Genomic DNA, 15,829 nt, shown 5'->3' with positions numbered 1-15,829 from the left:
TTGGGAGTTGCTTACCCCGCTCTCAGAGGGGGCCCAAGCCCAGGACCCCTCCCCAAGGCCGGCGCATCCTTCGGTCCCACAGCCACCCACTCAGGCCTGCTCCTACGCCATTATCGACGGCCTTGGGAGGAGGAGAGGGTTGATCAGAAGTAGCCAATGTGGCACAGTCCTTCCCACTCCCCTCCCCGGGGCCTCGGCTCCCACAGCTGAGTTCTCTAACTCTGGGCTTCTCTAACCTGGAGCAAATTGTCTTGTGAACTTGGGAACAGAGCTCAGGGGCAGGGCCCAGGGCCTCCGCCCGCCTCTCTGTGCTTGTGTGCCAGTGTGTGTGCACGTGTGGTGGGATGGTCCACCTGTGTGGGCGCTGCCCGCCCGTCTATGCCTTCTTTCCCAACCTCTCTTCGTTCCCGCCTTTCTCTCTGTCCGTCTGTCTGTCTTTGCCTTCCTTCTCTACTTCAGTGCCTTCTCTGTCTTTGTGCCTTAGTGTATCCTTCTTCCTGCCTGCCTCTTGGCTTCTCCTAACCTTCTGTCTTCCTCTCAACCCATCTTTCTACCTCTGTGCCCGTCTGCCCACCTTTCTGCCTGTCTGTTCACCTCTGTGCCCACTTCTCTGCCCATTGGCCCACCTCTGCCTGTTTACCATTGTGCCCACTTCTCTGCCTGTCTGCCCACCTCTGCCCGTCTGTTCACCTCTGTGCCCGCCTCCGTGCCCTCCTGTCCGTCTCTCTGCCTCTGCCTGTCTGGCCCTCTTCCTGTCTGCCTCTGTTGGTCTGCCTGCCAGCCCGCTGGTTCGTCTCTGCCTGCTGGCCTTTGTGCCTGTATATCCCCTTACTGTGCGTCAGCCTGTGCCTGTGCCTGCTTGCCAGCGTGTTCTCAGCCCCTGCGATTGTGGGCTCTGCCTCCCCCCATCTTACCCCTCCACACCCCTCCCTGACTCATTAGTTTCCCTGGGGCTACTTCCTCAGAGGAGAAGCAGCTAAGGATGCCAGAGGCTGGAGGGGCCGGGGCGGAAGCAGCAGCCTCAGCAGGCAGCCATTGGGATTCTCCTCTGGGACTTCCCTTTCTTGTTGCTGAATCACATTCTCCTGAGCCAGGGTCTCACCAGGAAGGTGCTGAGGAGACTGAGTAGGGATGAAATGCCATCTCTTCTTCACCCAAGCCCCCGAGGGGGATCTGCCCCTCTTTCCCGCCCCTGTTCTGTGACCGCTGACCTTTGCATCTCCCCAACCCGCCTCTTCTTCCAATCGTAGGGCTTCTTTCGTCGAAGCATCCAGAAAAACATGGTGTACACGTGTCACCGAGACAAGAACTGCATCATCAACAAGGTGACGAGGAACCGCTGTCAGTACTGCCGGCTACAGAAATGCTTCGAAGTGGGCATGTCCAAGGAGTGTGAGTGCCGCCCCTCGCCACCCTCCCTTGGCACGGCTGGGAATCCCGGGAGGACATAGTGCCGTGTACAGTCTGTGACCTGGGTTTCCCTTTTAGTCCTTCAGCAATAGGAGGAATTGTTGGGGTCGTGGGGGAAAGCGGAGGAAAAAGCCCAGCATTTCATGGAGTTGGCGCTGAAGGAAGGAGAGAGAGAGAGAAGGGGAAAGAGCAGAGAGAGACAAAGAGAGGGAGGGAGAGAGAGATATAGAAGCTGTTTTCTTGGACCTGCTTATATTCTCTGTTTAGCATATGGTGAGATCTGGGAGGGACACCTGGGTTCCCTCTGACCTTGAGGGGGAAGGGAAAAGGACTGATTCCATTTAGCACACTTCCCTTCAGAGGACTTGTGATCCTAGAATCTTAAGAGTTCTAGGGAATCCCTGGGGAAGAAGGGCAGTAGGAGAGAATTGAAAAACCCATCTCTTCTCTATCCCCCACTCCATTCCACACCATCTCAAATCTGGGGCTCCCAGTCTGACTGGCAAGAACACAGATTTTGAATTTGGGCTGAGCCTCTGCTCAGGGGCCAGCTAGAAGGAGGCAGGACCTAGGCTGGGGGGAACCCTCTTGTGTTTGAATCATGGGTGTTGTTATGGCAACCGATGATTGATGATGTCAGAGATAAATGACGCTGACAGAAGCCTCCGTCTGCGTTGGCCGTTGTCATGGAGCCGGAACCTTCAGACTTGGGGGAGGTGGGCAGCGGCAGCAGGGCTCCCCTTCCCTGCCCCCAATCCATGGCCCAGTATAGCATGGGGGTGTGGAAGAAATATGAATGTACACATGTGTGTAGAGCCTCAGACACATGAAGATAGAGGCCCTAGATATATGGCGCCCTGTCCACTTCCCATCCCTTTTCCTAGTGGGAGGTACATGAGTTCTGAGGGAGGAAGCAGGTCTAGTCTACAGCTTTTGGGAAGCCCAGAGTTTCCCAGTCTCCAGTGTGCCCCAGCCTTAGTGACAGACACTGTAGTGTGGGCTTCTGTCTGGGACTGAGCATGCGCTGCCTTCCTCCTCCACTCCCTCTGCCTCCCCCTCCCCCACGTCCCCCCCAGCTTGGGCTGGTGCTGGCTCACTGCAGGAGGTAGAGGATGAGATTTGCTACCCCTGTTATCTAAGGACCCCCCTACACATACACATATACACACACATGCAGGAGTTTTCCCAGGCTCCCTTCATGGAGGACAGATGTAGGGAGCTTTGAATCCCTAGAGGGAATCCACCTCTGAACTGATCCTCCCTCACCTTAAGGCTTTCCTCAACTCTACCTCAGTGTGTGTATGTGCTCGGAGAAAAGGAATAGGTTGGGGACAGACAGCCAAGGGGACCCCCCCTTCCCTCCTAGGCCCTTCCTCCCTCCCTGCCTTCCCAGAGCTCTGTGCCCTGGAGCTGAGCAGCTGCCATTTCAATAGAATTAAAGCTTCCGAATGATAAACGTCTTGTCACAGCTGCAATTTTCTCTTCCCAAATTATCCCCCCGCTTTCTCTTCCTCTCCCTCACCCTCGCCCTCTCTCTCTCCTGCACTTTATTGAATTTGCAGAGTCGACATGAGTGATCTCCAAATTATGCCAGCTCCTCTCTCTCTCTCTCTCCCTCTCTCTCCCCCTCTCTTTTTCTCTCTCTCCCCCTTCTCTCCTCTCCCTCTCCCTCTCTTCCTTTCCCCACCTTCCTTCTACCCCCCTTGACTGACAACCCCCCATCCCCCTCACTCTCCCAGATCTCCTCCTCAGCCATCCCCCCCTTCCCCCACCCAGCATCGGCTGAGTCCCTGCCCTGTGAGTGATTGTGTGTCGGGGATAATCGGCTGGTAACGACCCCATCGCTTCTTTAAAGGCGAGTGGTGTGTGCGGCTCAGCGCCCACGGTGATTTGTCAGCTCCCTGGCTAATGGGCCGAGAGATCCCCCCCATTCCCACCCTCCTGCCCGATTCCCTTTCCTTTGGGGGGGCCTTGAGAGCACTGTTCCTCCCGACCCCTCCCAGTCCCAACTTGAGGTGCTCTCCTCAGATGCAGGGGTAGAGGGACTCTTTGCATCATGCAGTAAGAGGTTCAAGGCTCAGGGAGTGCAAGGGCCCTGAAGGAGGAAGATGAGGAAAGGAAAAAGAAAAGGGAGTTTGGGGGAGCAGACCTGGTGACATGAATGTGCACAGACAAATGCACGCAGCCCAGGGAGCGGGGACATAGAAGCCCCCGTGTACCCATGCCCCTTGGCAGTGCCTGGGGCCTATTCCTAGCCAAGCTGCAGGCCCGCAGATGTGGTGGAAACATTGTTACATGTAGTGTGTGTGTATGTGGGTCTTGCTTCCTGACTAAAGTGAGGGAGGGAGCATTGAGGCTAGAGGACCAGTTTTCTCCCCCTTCGTAGGGGAGTGTGTGTGTGTGTGTGTGTGAGTGTGTGTGTGTGTGTGTGTGTGTGTGTGTTTTCACAAAAATGACTTTGCTGAGGAGATAACAGCTCTGGCTGGCCTAGATGTGCTGCTGGCCTGGGGAGGAAATCCCACCCTTTTAAGATAGGAGGGGCCCCCCGGGGTGGGGACCCAGGGCCTCAGGAAAGGACCTCGCCCATCACACTCTTTCGCTCCCCTTCTCCCCTGCCCTCCCTTCTCCAGCTGTGAGGAACGATCGGAATAAGAAAAAGAAAGAGACGCCTAAAGCCGAGTGTTCCGAGAGCTACACGCTGACCCCTGAGGTGGAGGAGTTGATTGAGAAGGTTCGAAAAGCCCATCAGGAAACCTTCCCCGCCCTCTGCCAGCTCGGGAAATACACTACGGTATGGGAGCAGAGGAGGAGGGCCGAGGGGCATGGGGAGATGGCGGGGTGCGGGGGGTGGTGAATGGGCTGGGGAGCTGGGTATTGGGAGCAAGGCTCCGGGATGGGGATGCTGAAGGCATTGATGGGATTCCCTGATCGTGCTGCTGCCCTGCCTTCCTTGGCGCTGGAGTTCTGGTTCTGGGGGTGTGTGTATAAAAAAATCCACAACTTTCCTAGTCGTGTGGCCAGGGGCAGCGAGGCGGTGGCCCTCCTGGAGCCTCAGTTTCCTGATCTGTAAAAGTGTTGCAGTGAAGATCAAAAGTCATCGTTGTCAGTGAAGGTTTACCTGTATTTACAGAAGCTTCCTTACTGGGAGATCCCGCTGTGGAAATCACAGGGCAGGGCTGGGGGGAAACCCAGTAATAGCAACTGACATTTATACAGGGTGTCCCACAAATCTCAGCGAAGTTTAACCTTTAACCAAAGAAGGGAAGGAAACATTCATTAAGCATGTACCAGGCACGGTGTTAAGCCCTTTACCAATATTATCCTTACAAACAAACATAATCCCCACAACAACAACACGGGGAGGTGTCTGCCCTTATCATCCCCATTTTACAGATGAGAAAATAAGCTGAAGGAGGTTAAGCAGTTTACCCAGAATCATATGTATTTGAACTCAGATCTTCCTGGTTCCAGGCCCAGAACTATTGACTATTGACTATTCTATCTAATCACTTTAATAAAATTGAATTGATAAACACACACACACACACACACACGCACACACACAGCCACACACATACCTGTTTTGTTGTTGTTTTTTGAACATTTTAAAACTTTGGAATTAAAAATTCTTTCTTACCCTCCGGCCCTTCCCCCACCCAGTGAGAAGGCAAGCAATATGATATCAATTATACATGTGAAGTCATACAAAGCATATTTCCACATTAGCCGTGGGGGTGGGTGGGAGGGAGCAAGAAAAATAAAGTGAAAAAAAGTATCCTTTTATCTGCAGGCAGGTTCTCTTTGGAGGTGGATGGGTCCTTTGGAATTGTGGAGCATTGTATCTATCAGAGTAGCTGAGTCTTTCACAGTTGAGCATTGTTACAATATTGCTGTTACCATGTACTAGTTCTCCCAGTTCTGCTCACTTCACTTTGCATCAGTTCATGAAGGACTTGCCCTATTTTTCTAAAATCACCCCATTTCCCACCATCATTTCCCACAACACAGTGGGAATCACAATCACAGATCACAACTTGTTTAGCCATTTCCCAATTGATGGGCATCCTCTCAATTTCTAATTCATTGCCCCCACAAAAAGAGCTACTACAAATATTTTTGTACATATATTTCTTTGATCTCTTTATCTACTTTACTATCTACTAGTGGTGTAACTGGGTCAAAGGCTATGCACAGTTTTGTAGTCTTTTGGGCCTCCTTGCAGATTTGAACTAGAATTGTTGGGATATCCTGAAGAACAAATTATTTAGGCTCTGCAAAGGTTTTGCTTATGTTACCATCTTCTTTGATTTTTTGATCATTCTGAGAAGTTGGTACTGCAGGTATTTCAAATTATTTAAAAAGATCTATTGATGGCTTCTGAGTACAGTCAGTTTGTAATATACCCCACACTGAGCCAAGAAAAACAGTTAGCTAGACCACCTGACACACTGACCCCAGTATATGCAGCATCCTGCATCTCTGCCCCCTCAGGGCACCTTGTTTCTCTATTAGGAAGGACAAGGGAAGTATTAAGGGACATATCCATACTCAAATAGCTAGGATGGAACAAAGGTGTGATAGAATCCCAGATACCTCCTGTTTCCAGGTCCAGTGTATTTTCTAAAGCACCACACTTCCTTCCCATTTTCCTACAGGATGTCTTTCCAAGTCCCTGCTTCTCTTAGTACATCCCTTCTGTTCATTATTTTCTGTTTTCCTTTTCTATAGCTTGTTTGCACATATTTATTTGCTTGTTATCTCCCCTGTTCTATGAGGGCAGAGACTTTGGCTTCTTTCTGTATCTCCAATACTTAGCGCCTGATACATAATAGATGCTTAATAAGTATTTACTGACTGACTGACCTCTTAGAGTCTCATCTGGAGGGATAATAGTAACAAATAACATTTACATGTTGATTTAAAGCTTGCAAAGCACTTGATGATATGTTACTCTTTTGATCCTCAAAATAACTCTGTAAGGTAGGTCAGTATTGTTATGTCAGTTTACAGATGAGAAAACTGAAGCTGAATAAGGTTAAGTGATGCTATTCTAGATCATACAATAATGTGTCAAATCAGGATTCAAACTCAAGTCTTATTGATTCCAAGTCTAGCACTTTTTCCACTTCCCTTAACTAATTACCTAAAGCTAATGAAGCATTATCTGCTTCTAGGATGGGGAGGAAAGTGCTTTGTTAGGATAGAAACAGGCTCTGAGTGGATTGCATTGTGGGCAGGGTCTCAGCTGTCATCAGTAATATGGTGTTGAGTCAGGGGCAAAGGTTGGTGGATGCTGAGGCAGTTGAGAGAACAAGCCCAGGAAGAGAAGAGTCATCATTAGGTGAGCCACAGGGGACAATTCACTGGTATCTGTCACAAGCCTTCTTTTTCCTTCTTTTCCCATAGAACAACAGCTCAGAACAAAGGGTCTCCCTGGATATTGACCTCTGGGACAAGTTCAGTGAACTCTCCACGAAATGCATCATCAAGACTGTGGAGTTTGCCAAGCAGCTTCCTGGCTTCACCACTCTTACCATTGCTGATCAGATCACCCTTCTCAAAGCTGCCTGCCTGGACATCCTGGTGAGGGGCTCTAGAACCGCTTGACCCAGTGTTTGCTCCCTCCTTGCCTATTGCCCTTCCTTTTGCATCCTTTGCTATAATCCTCTTTTCCCCACTTCCCAGTGGGGAGACAGACTACTTTCAGTGCTAGTCAATTTTCTATTTATTTTCCTTTCCCACGAAAGAAAATACTAGCTGAAATTATCTTAGATTCTGGCTGAAACTTCTCTAGGAAAACAGACATAGGAGATATTGGGTTGGGGCTGGGATTTATTTGGCATGGAAATAAGGGATGACCAAGATGACCTCCCTTGATGAATTCCTCAGGGCTAACGGGTGCCTACATGTCCAGAAAGTAATGCACCAATTTGACCTTTTCCTGCTCTGAACCTCTTCCAGATTCTTCGGATCTGCACGAGGTACACACCAGAACAGGACACAATGACCTTCTCAGATGGGTTGACCCTCAACCGAACGCAGATGCACAATGCAGGTTTTGGGCCCCTCACCGACCTGGTCTTTGCCTTTGCCAACCAGCTGCTGCCATTGGAGATGGATGATGCTGAGACTGGGCTCCTCAGTGCCATCTGCCTCATCTGTGGAGGTGGGTGGGTTTTAGGAACCCAAGGGGGAACTGTGGGGATGTGGAGTGGAAGTGGAGCTGAGGGCAGTGTGGGCAGTTTCATGGCAGCTCCCCGAGCCTCTCTTAGGGTCTCTCATCAGGAAAGAGTTTGTGAAACTATAAAATAGAAGATACCATGAAGGGGCCAAGGAAAGGGAGATACTACCATAAGGCTTTTCAGATGAAGACAGGATGACCCTTTATGTCACTTTTAATATAGCCTCTTGAGCTTCCAGCAGAATGCTGCCGTCCAAGCCCTAGGCTCAGGAGATTCCCAGAGGAAGGGATGGCTCTTTAGTCCCTGTCACTTCCTCTTGATCAATCCAGATAAGGAGTTCTTAACTTTTTTGTGGGCTCTTGGTCTGGTCAATCCAAGGGACCCCTTTCAGAATAATGTTATGCATAAAATGCATAGTGTTCCAGAAGAAACCAATTATATCAAGATCAGAAAGTTAAAGCCTGCCCAAGTTGTGCCTGCTGTAAGACTCATGGCGTCAGTAGTATTCTAAGAAGAGGCCCGTGGGCTTTACTAGATTACCAAAGAGATCTAGGACACAAAAAGAGGCTGAGAATCTCCAATCTAGAAGAATCTAAGCTAAGAGGGATGGGTTTCCTCTCTGCTATCCCCCCCTGCTAAGCCACCGCTCTTCCCACTTCCTCGGCCCACTGAATTTTGTCAGGCCGAGGACGGCGGGTGCAGAGCCTAGCTCCTTAAACCAAATGTGGGGAGTCTGAAGTTATGGCTCCTTATCAGCAAACGTTTGATTTGCGGATCTGTTTTATGGCCTATAAGCCAGGAGTCGTGTAAGAATCTCTGGGCCGAAAGAGCGGGAAAAGTCTGAGAGCCCCGTAGGAGAAGAGAGGGCTAGCCTTGGAGTCGGGTCGGAGGTCGGAGTCCCGGCTCCAGCCCCGACCCTGAGCAGGTCTCAGAGGCCCAAGGCCAGAATCAGCCCGATAAGCCGCAGAAAAGCTGCGGGTCGGCACAGCTCGCCCTGATAAAGTCACAGGTCGGGGTGGGGGGAGGAAGATCCCGGGTTAAGGCTTCAGCGAGGAGGGAGGGGAGCCGGAGTGACAGAGCCGCAGATAAGGCGCGGTCTCCTGCGTTAGATAAATGGTAAAGGGAGCCCCGTGCTCACCTGCGCCAGGACTCCGCCCGGAGACTGGGCAGCAGTGCCCCCCAGTGGCCACGGCCGGAACTGCACCGCCTGATGGCTAGGCACCTGAGGGGGGGGGGGGAGAGTGGGCGCTCACCTCGTCCCCCCCCTCCCCCCCTTCTTAGACCGGCAGGACCTGGAGCAGCCGGACAAGGTGGACACGCTGCAGGAGCCACTGTTGGAGGCCCTCAAGGTCTACGTGAGGAAACGGCGACCCAGTCGACCTCACATGTTCCCCAAAATGCTGATGAAGATCACGGACCTTCGAAGCATTAGCGCCAAGGGTACGTGAAGCCCCCGTGCCTCCCCTCCCGTGGGGCCCCTTCCCTGCAGTCTCTGTCCCCCCGCCCCCGCTCCAGAAGGGCCGGGCCCCGCCCCCTTCCCCTCCCCCTCACAGAGCGCCCCCGGCTGGAGCGACGCCTTTTAAAACATTTATTGTAACCTTAAAATGTTTATTGTAACCATCGACCAAAACAAACATTGAAACATACAAACGAGAAGGAGGGAGGGAGGGAGGTCACGTCAGTGGGGCGGGCCGCTGGTGACCTCCCTCCCTCCCTCTGGCCTCCCCTCCAGGAGCCGAGCGAGTGATCACGCTGAAGATGGAGATCCCAGGTTCTATGCCCCCTCTCATCCAGGAGATGCTGGAGAATTCAGAGGGACTGGACACTCTGAGTGGACAGCCGGGGGGCGGCGGGAGGGAAGGGGGCGGGAGCAGTCTGGACCCGCCGCCAGGCAGCTGCAGCCCCAGCCTCTCCCCCAGCTCCAACAGAAGCAGCCCCGCCACCCACTCTCCCTGACCCGACCCCGGCCCCCCCTGCGGAAACACGGACACAGCCCTCACCCCACAACTTTCTCGGCCGTCAGAAAGAAACCACCACGAAACACGGCTCCCCTCTCCCTTCGCCGCCCCCCAGGACTGAAGGAGGTCCCTGCACCTCGAGGGGGCCTGGGGTCGGGATGGAAGGATGGAGCCGAGTCTCCCCCTTTCCCGACAGTGGACTTACTTAACCGCAGCCTGAACTGGACGGACCTCCTTGACACGGTGGGGGGTTGGGGTGAGGAACCAAGGGCGGAGGGTGCCCTCTTCCCAAATCCCAGGCCGGGGTGTGGTGGGAGCGGGTGGAGAGAATGCCATGGTCATGGAAGCGCCTCTTTGCTCACCACTCCCCTACTCTCCACTCCGCTCCCTCCCCAAGCCTCATGTTCATCACCAGCAAACTCCGGGGGCTTCCGGCCCCACCATTCTCAAAACTAGCAAGCCATCTGCTTCCCCTCCCCCTCCCCGGGCTGGGGGAAAGTCTGGGGGCTGAGGGGGGGGTTGGGTAGAGGCCCCCATGCTGTGGAATCCCCTCAGGTTGGTGATGGGGGGCAGGGCTTCTCCCCTGTATATACTCCGCTGAGTCCCGCCCTGCCCCCCTTCCCTTTCCTCCCAGATATTACCACCTCCCCCGCTGGTTTTGTTTTTATTTTAATTTTTTTGTTTTGATTTTTTTTTTAAATAAGAAGTTTCATTTTAAGCACATTTGTACTGAAGGAATCTGTGCTGTGCATTGGGGGGAGGGGGCGCTGCCCTGGGGGCAGCTGGGCTCAGAGCCTGGGGAGGGGGAGGGGAGATTAATGGGGGAGAGAAGAATACCTAACCCCAAGGGAACTCCCTCCCTACTTATTTCCTTTGCCCATCCTTTCCCCTCTTCTTCCCTTCCCCTCCCCCTCAGGCCCATTTCTCCTCAGTTTTCTCTCTAAAACTGTGAAATACTGCTCTAAAGCCAACCCCTCTCTCTACACCCCCCAACATCCCCTCCATCACTGGGGAAGAGGGGGCCAGGCCCCCACACCGCTTCTCTACTCCTAACCACTGGGTGTGGGCTTTCCTAGAGAGCAGGGGAGAAAGGAGGCTCTTTGTAGGGGACAGGGAAGGGGCTTATTGTTTCTCTCCCCAGCTCCTATAGTGTGGTGCTCCCCTCTTTCCTCCCCCACCAAGGGTTGGAGGGTACTGGTCTGAGAGACTGGGGGAAAGGGAGAGGAGCTAGGCGAGATGCACTCCCCACTCCCCTCCCCAGGCTTACAAAGTAAGCTCCGTCCCTTCCTCCACCATAGCAGAGAGCTGATGCCTTCCCCCCACCCCCACCACATCAGGTCTAGCCTCCCCTTTCCCTGGGGACCCTGCCCTGAACCCACTGTGAATGGGATAGCCACGGGGGGGAAGGGGAGTGGGGGGCTCAGAGACGCTGACCTCTCTTGCTCCTACCCCAGCCTCACAGCCACCAGCAATCCCTTTTTTCCCCATCCTGGGCTGGGGCAGTGGCCACCTTACATTCCCCCTCACACACACACACACACACTCACACACACTGCAGACAGACAAAGACACCTGAGTTCCTGAGTCATCATCTCTCTTACAAACTGGCCTCTTCTGCTCACCCCCACTTGCATCTCCCCCTCCCCTTATTCCTGTCCCCTCCTGCAGGGCGGGCATCTGCTGGGGTGGGGTGTCCTTCCCTCTCCCTCCCAGGATTGGGAGAGCTGGCCCTGCCTGCCTCTCCACAGGGGTCTGGGGGATGGTTTGGGGAGAGGGTGGGGACCCCTCCAATGCTCTCCTCACTTCCGGGCAGGCTCCCTCCTCTCCCCCAGGGAGCCCAACCTGGTGCAGCTGTTACTGTTGAACTTTCCATTGAGATCTACTGGATAAAGAATAAAATTATATTTATTCTATACATGCCTCAGAGCCTTGCTCCCTACAGCCTGTATCCACAAAAGTCCTTTGGGGACTGGGTCCCCGGAATTCAGGCTCAGGCTGTGCTACATGTTTGATTTTCCATTAAGTTTCTGGCCTGAATGTGGGAGTTCATGATTTAATGGGGCCAGGTCCCTATGTGAAGTACTTCACCTTCGATGTGGAGTAAGTCTATATCCTTTCAACTCTTCCTGCCTCTCCCTTTCACGTGGTTGGGATCCTGGATTAGGGAGAATTGGGAGGACTCAGAGAAACAGGGTGATAGGGGCAGCTAGTGGCACCAAACAGATCATGGGCCTTGCAGCCAGCAGAATCTGAGTTCGAGTCCAGCCTCAAGACACTAGCAGTGTGACCCTGGGCGGATCACTTAACTCCTTTTGCCTCAAAAAAAAAAAAAGGAAAAGGGGGGGGGCAGTACATGTTCTCCCAGAGTTTCCTGGGGAAGCGCCCTTTCATGGATACCCTGCACTGGGTCTGGAATCTCTCAGTCTGATGAAAAGACACCATTGGGAAGTAGGGGCATGGAGCTTGGGCTCCTGATTATACCTGAGCAGAGAAGGGGGGGAGATGTATGTAAAATGATTATTTTGTGCAAGGAAACTGTGAGAAGGAGAAAGTTTAGGGTCAGTGTCTGTTCTTGGAATGGGTTTAAGGAAGAGGAAGAAGCCCTTGGGGTGGCAGGAGCAAGTTTTAAGAGGAGGATCTTGTCAGTCCTCGGTAGAACTCTGCCCTTTACCAGGGGCCTGTCTCCACCTTAGGCCCTGCCCTTCTGGATTCTCCAGGACCAGGTCTGACTTTCCTTGTGTCCTTTAGGGGCCTTTCAGGGGATGGAGGTACCCAGAGATCAGATGGAGGGGAGTATTTATCTTTGAGGCACATTGCTTGATGTGGCTCCTCTGGATTCCCTCCGAGGAATGATGCCCTGGGAATTGGGAGTGATCCTGGAATGAGAGAGACTTTTCATTTTACAGAGGAAGAAACCAAGGGAAAAGAGGCATTGTGTAACTTAGTCACTTAGGGACTTGGGGGACCTTGAGTCTCTGCACTCATTGCAGCAGCCGGCTGGTCTGAGACGCTGAGATGGAGCCTTAAAGAGAGTGGATGTTTTGGGTGGCTCTCCTTGCTGTGTTCTTGGAGAAAAGGGGAGGGAGCAGCAGTGAGGGGCCTGCTAGTCCCCCCAGGCCCTCAGGGGCAGAGAAGGGCAGGCTCTCGAGGCCGTTCAAGGCCTGCCTGCAGGGGCTGCTCCCTTACCCATTGCAGCCGCCGGATGGCAGCAGCGGCCCGCCAGCCAGCATCCGTCCCGCCTCTGATGTCTTCCCTCCCTCTCTGCATGCTGGCCATCCTGAGCTAGTCACTGCATCCCCCAGACCCGCAGCACATTGTCCCCAACTTCTCCTCCCACCTTGTCACCTTGCCCCTTACTCACTCAGAGGAAAGGGCTCAGTCTTTGCCCACTGCACTAGGCCAGAAGGTGAGGGAGCAGATGATTTCCTGTTGTGGCTCTCCCCCCTGAGGTTAGTGTTGTCCTGGGAGAGTCAGCATCCCCCACCCCCTCCACCCTCCACCTCAGTTATTCTTCTTCCCCTCCCTTCCTGTTTGGACCCTTATCTGCACAGGGCAGCTGGGGAGGGGCGCCCTTTCCTGCTGTGACTGGGTAACCTGATTTTGGTCACAGGTGGGTAGGAGGAGTTGGGATCTGGGTCATATAGCATGCTCACACGCAAGTGTGACCAACGATAGATTCAGAGCTGAAAAAGACCTCACTCAGAAGCCATCTAGAAGGCACCCCCCTCATTTTGTAGATGAAAAACTTGAGGGTTAGAGAGGCGAAGGGTCACGTAGCTAGTGAGTGTCTAAGGTGGGGCTTGAATCCAGCTTTTCCTGGCTCCCATGTCCAGTGCCCTATTATGCCATGCTGCCTCCTGATGCCCCAAATGACTTGCCCCCACAGGTGGGAATGATTAGAGCTGGGATTTGAAGATATCCTGTGGTTCCAGCCAGTGGGCACCTCAGTGACACCATAGAGTACAGAGTGCTGAACCTGGCATTCAATGCTGTGTGACCTTAGCCGACTCACTTAACCCAGTTTGCCTCAGTTTCCTCATCTGTCAGATGATCTGGAGGAAGACATAGTTAACCATTCTGAGACAGACACAGGTGAAAGCATTGAACACACCTTTGTCTCCAAACATAGCCCTCTATTGACTGTAACAATTCAGGAGGGAGGAGAAAACATGGAACTGAACCCACAGAGAGAAGAGCAAATGCATTTGCAACTGAGAAAGGAGCCGGTAGAGTGGGGTTGCAAAGAGAGGAACAATACTGTGAGTTTCCCTTCCCTGTGTGTGTAAGAGAGACTGGGTTTCAGTAAATGGGCACCCTCCACAGGGCACATACAGTGTGCGGTGGGACATGTCCTAACTCTTTCCAGCTCTGCCCGCTTTGCTAATAGGAGAAGAGGGTGATTTGATGTATTTGGGTCTTTGGGGCTGAATGAAAGCTGGCAGTCACATCGTCCTGCTCTGCTTGAGGCCCTGAGTACATTAAAGACATGTGCCGGGTACCAGGCGCAAGCCCACACGATAACCCTACGGTCACCTAACACGGAATGCAGAGTCCAGGAACACTGACCACAAATCACCCTTATTGCTGTGATCGACAAGATAACAAGCAGCCTGCTCCTCCCCCTTCCACACTTGCAGTCGTCCTCCCACACATGATCCCCAGGGTAAGCAGACTTCTTGCCTTCTGTCTCTGGAGCTACCTGCGCAGACAATGGGGAGTGTCAGTGTTTCCCTCTAAGCTTTCTCTCCCATTGACCTCAGAGTTCTTGGCGGAGGGGAGATGGATAGTTACAACCATAGATTGGCTGAGCCAGAAAGAACCTTAAATACCCTTCCCCATCATTAGATAGAGGAGGAAGCTCGCACTCAGATCGGAAAGTGAATGGCTCAAGATCACACACACGGGAGACAAGATCTGAACTAAATGCAGATTTCCTGGCTTTGTATCCAGGATCCTTTCTACCCAGCCACGTGCTTCCTGCTTTTGATCTTCCAGAGCAGAGGTTGGCCTGTTCCCACATCTTCACTCCCCTGCCCCCCAGGTTCCCCCATCTAAGAGTGTCTTTAGATGGCGAGGTCCTCTCTGACCATGGACAGTGAGGGCTTGCTCCTGCTGCTGCCGCCCTCGCTGCCGGCCCCCTGCGGCAGCTTGTGGGCATAGGCAGGTGGGGCATCCAGAGCAGGACCCAGGGTAGAGGCCCTTCGGGGTGGGGAGAGTGGCAGCAGAAGCTTCTGGGCTTCTTCCTGCTCCTGGTTACAATGGTTGTCTTTCTCAAGTGTGCCCCCCTTGCCTGACCACAGGAGACTTTTGTCCCGGCTCCGTCGCCCCTTCCAGAAGAGGTGGAGCAGCTCGACCACGCTGAGCAGGGTCGAGAGAAGCCCCACTGCAAAGTAGAAGACCACAAAGACCGTCTTTTCTGTGGGCCGGCTGACAAAGCAGTCCACGGTGTGGGGGCACGGGGTCTGGGTGCACAGAAAGTGGGGTGCCACCTGGAAGCCGTACAGCAGCGTCTGCCCCGTCAGGAAGCCGAGCTCGGCCAGCAGGCGCAGCGCTACGCTCAGCAGGTAGCAGTGGCAGGCCCGGGGCCCCGCCAGGTGCTGCCCGTGGCCGCCATCCCCTTCCTCCTGCTCCCTCTCGCCATCCCCTGGGGGTCCCGGGCACTTGCTGGCTTGGTGCATGGAGTATATGACAAACAGCACGGGGGGAGCAGAGAGCAGCAGGATGTGGAAGAGCCAGAAGCGGTAATGGGAGATGGGGAAGGCCCGGTCGTAGCAAGCCTGGCGGCACCCGGGCTGCAGCGTGTTGCACACGAACTCCTCCTGCTCATCCTCGAACACGGCACCTCCCACCGTGGCCAAGACCAGGATTCGGAAAATCAGCATCACCACCAGCCACAGGCGGCCCACCAGGGGAGACTGCAGCTGCACCGAGTCCAGCAGAGAGCCCAGGAAAGCCCATTCCCCCATGGCGGCACCGGCACCCTGAGGGGCAGAGGGAGGGAGAGTGCTCAGAGCGGCTGGAGCGGAGACTTTGTCCCTGAGAGTCCGCCCCCCCCCCCTCCCACGGTGAGACTTCGTCCCTGAGAGCCCCCCGCTCCCACGGTGAGACTTTGTCCCTGAGAGCCCCCGCTCCCACGGGGACACCATCCCTGAGAGCCCCCGCTCCCACGGTGAGACTTCGTCCCTGAGAGCCCCCGCTCCCATGGGGAGACTTTGTCCCTGAGAGCCCCCGCTCCCACGGTGAGACTTCGTCCCTGAGAGCCCCCCACTCCCACGGTGA

General features: G+C 53.9%; 2 protein-coding genes across 7 annotated transcripts in view; one reads left to right on the top strand and one right to left on the bottom strand.

Moving 5' to 3' along the window:
* The window catches only part of RARA (retinoic acid receptor alpha), a 56,619-nt gene extending 45,156 nt beyond the window's left edge, over nt 1-11,463 (top strand). For all 6 annotated transcript variants that reach the window (XM_051994557.1, XM_051994556.1, XM_051994558.1 and 3 more), the window contains 6 exons: nt 1,251-1,392; nt 4,041-4,201; nt 6,817-6,993; nt 7,372-7,576; nt 8,874-9,032; nt 9,325-11,463. In XM_051994557.1, the coding sequence (XP_051850517.1) occupies nt 1,251-1,392; nt 4,041-4,201; nt 6,817-6,993; nt 7,372-7,576; nt 8,874-9,032; nt 9,325-9,548 (1,068 nt within the window). In that variant the 3' untranslated portion in view covers nt 9,549-11,463. The remainder of the gene's footprint in view (nt 1-1,250; nt 1,393-4,040; nt 4,202-6,816; nt 6,994-7,371; nt 7,577-8,873; nt 9,033-9,324) is intronic.
* Nucleotides 11,464-13,662: 2,199 nt separating this feature from the next.
* Nucleotides 13,663-15,590, bottom strand: GJD3 (gap junction protein delta 3). The gene has a single exon (XM_051994568.1). The coding sequence runs from the start codon at nt 15,514-15,516 to the stop codon at nt 14,614-14,616; it is 903 nt and encodes a 300-aa protein (XP_051850528.1). The 5' UTR covers nt 15,517-15,590; the 3' UTR covers nt 13,663-14,613.
* Between the last annotated feature and the right edge of the window lie 239 nt (nt 15,591-15,829).

The sequence above is a fragment of the Antechinus flavipes genome, chromosome 4 (assembly GCF_016432865.1).
Source record: "Antechinus flavipes isolate AdamAnt ecotype Samford, QLD, Australia chromosome 4, AdamAnt_v2, whole genome shotgun sequence".
NCBI classification, from domain to species: domain Eukaryota; kingdom Metazoa; phylum Chordata; class Mammalia; order Dasyuromorphia; family Dasyuridae; genus Antechinus; species Antechinus flavipes.
This window is presented reverse-complemented; position numbering and strand designations above follow the sequence as displayed.

What these genes read in the sequence shown, in the direction of transcription:
- GJD3 (XM_051994568.1), bottom strand. Translation starts at nt 15,516, where the DNA reads ATGGGGGAATGGGCTTTCCTGGGCTCTCTGCTGGACTCGGTGCAGCTG.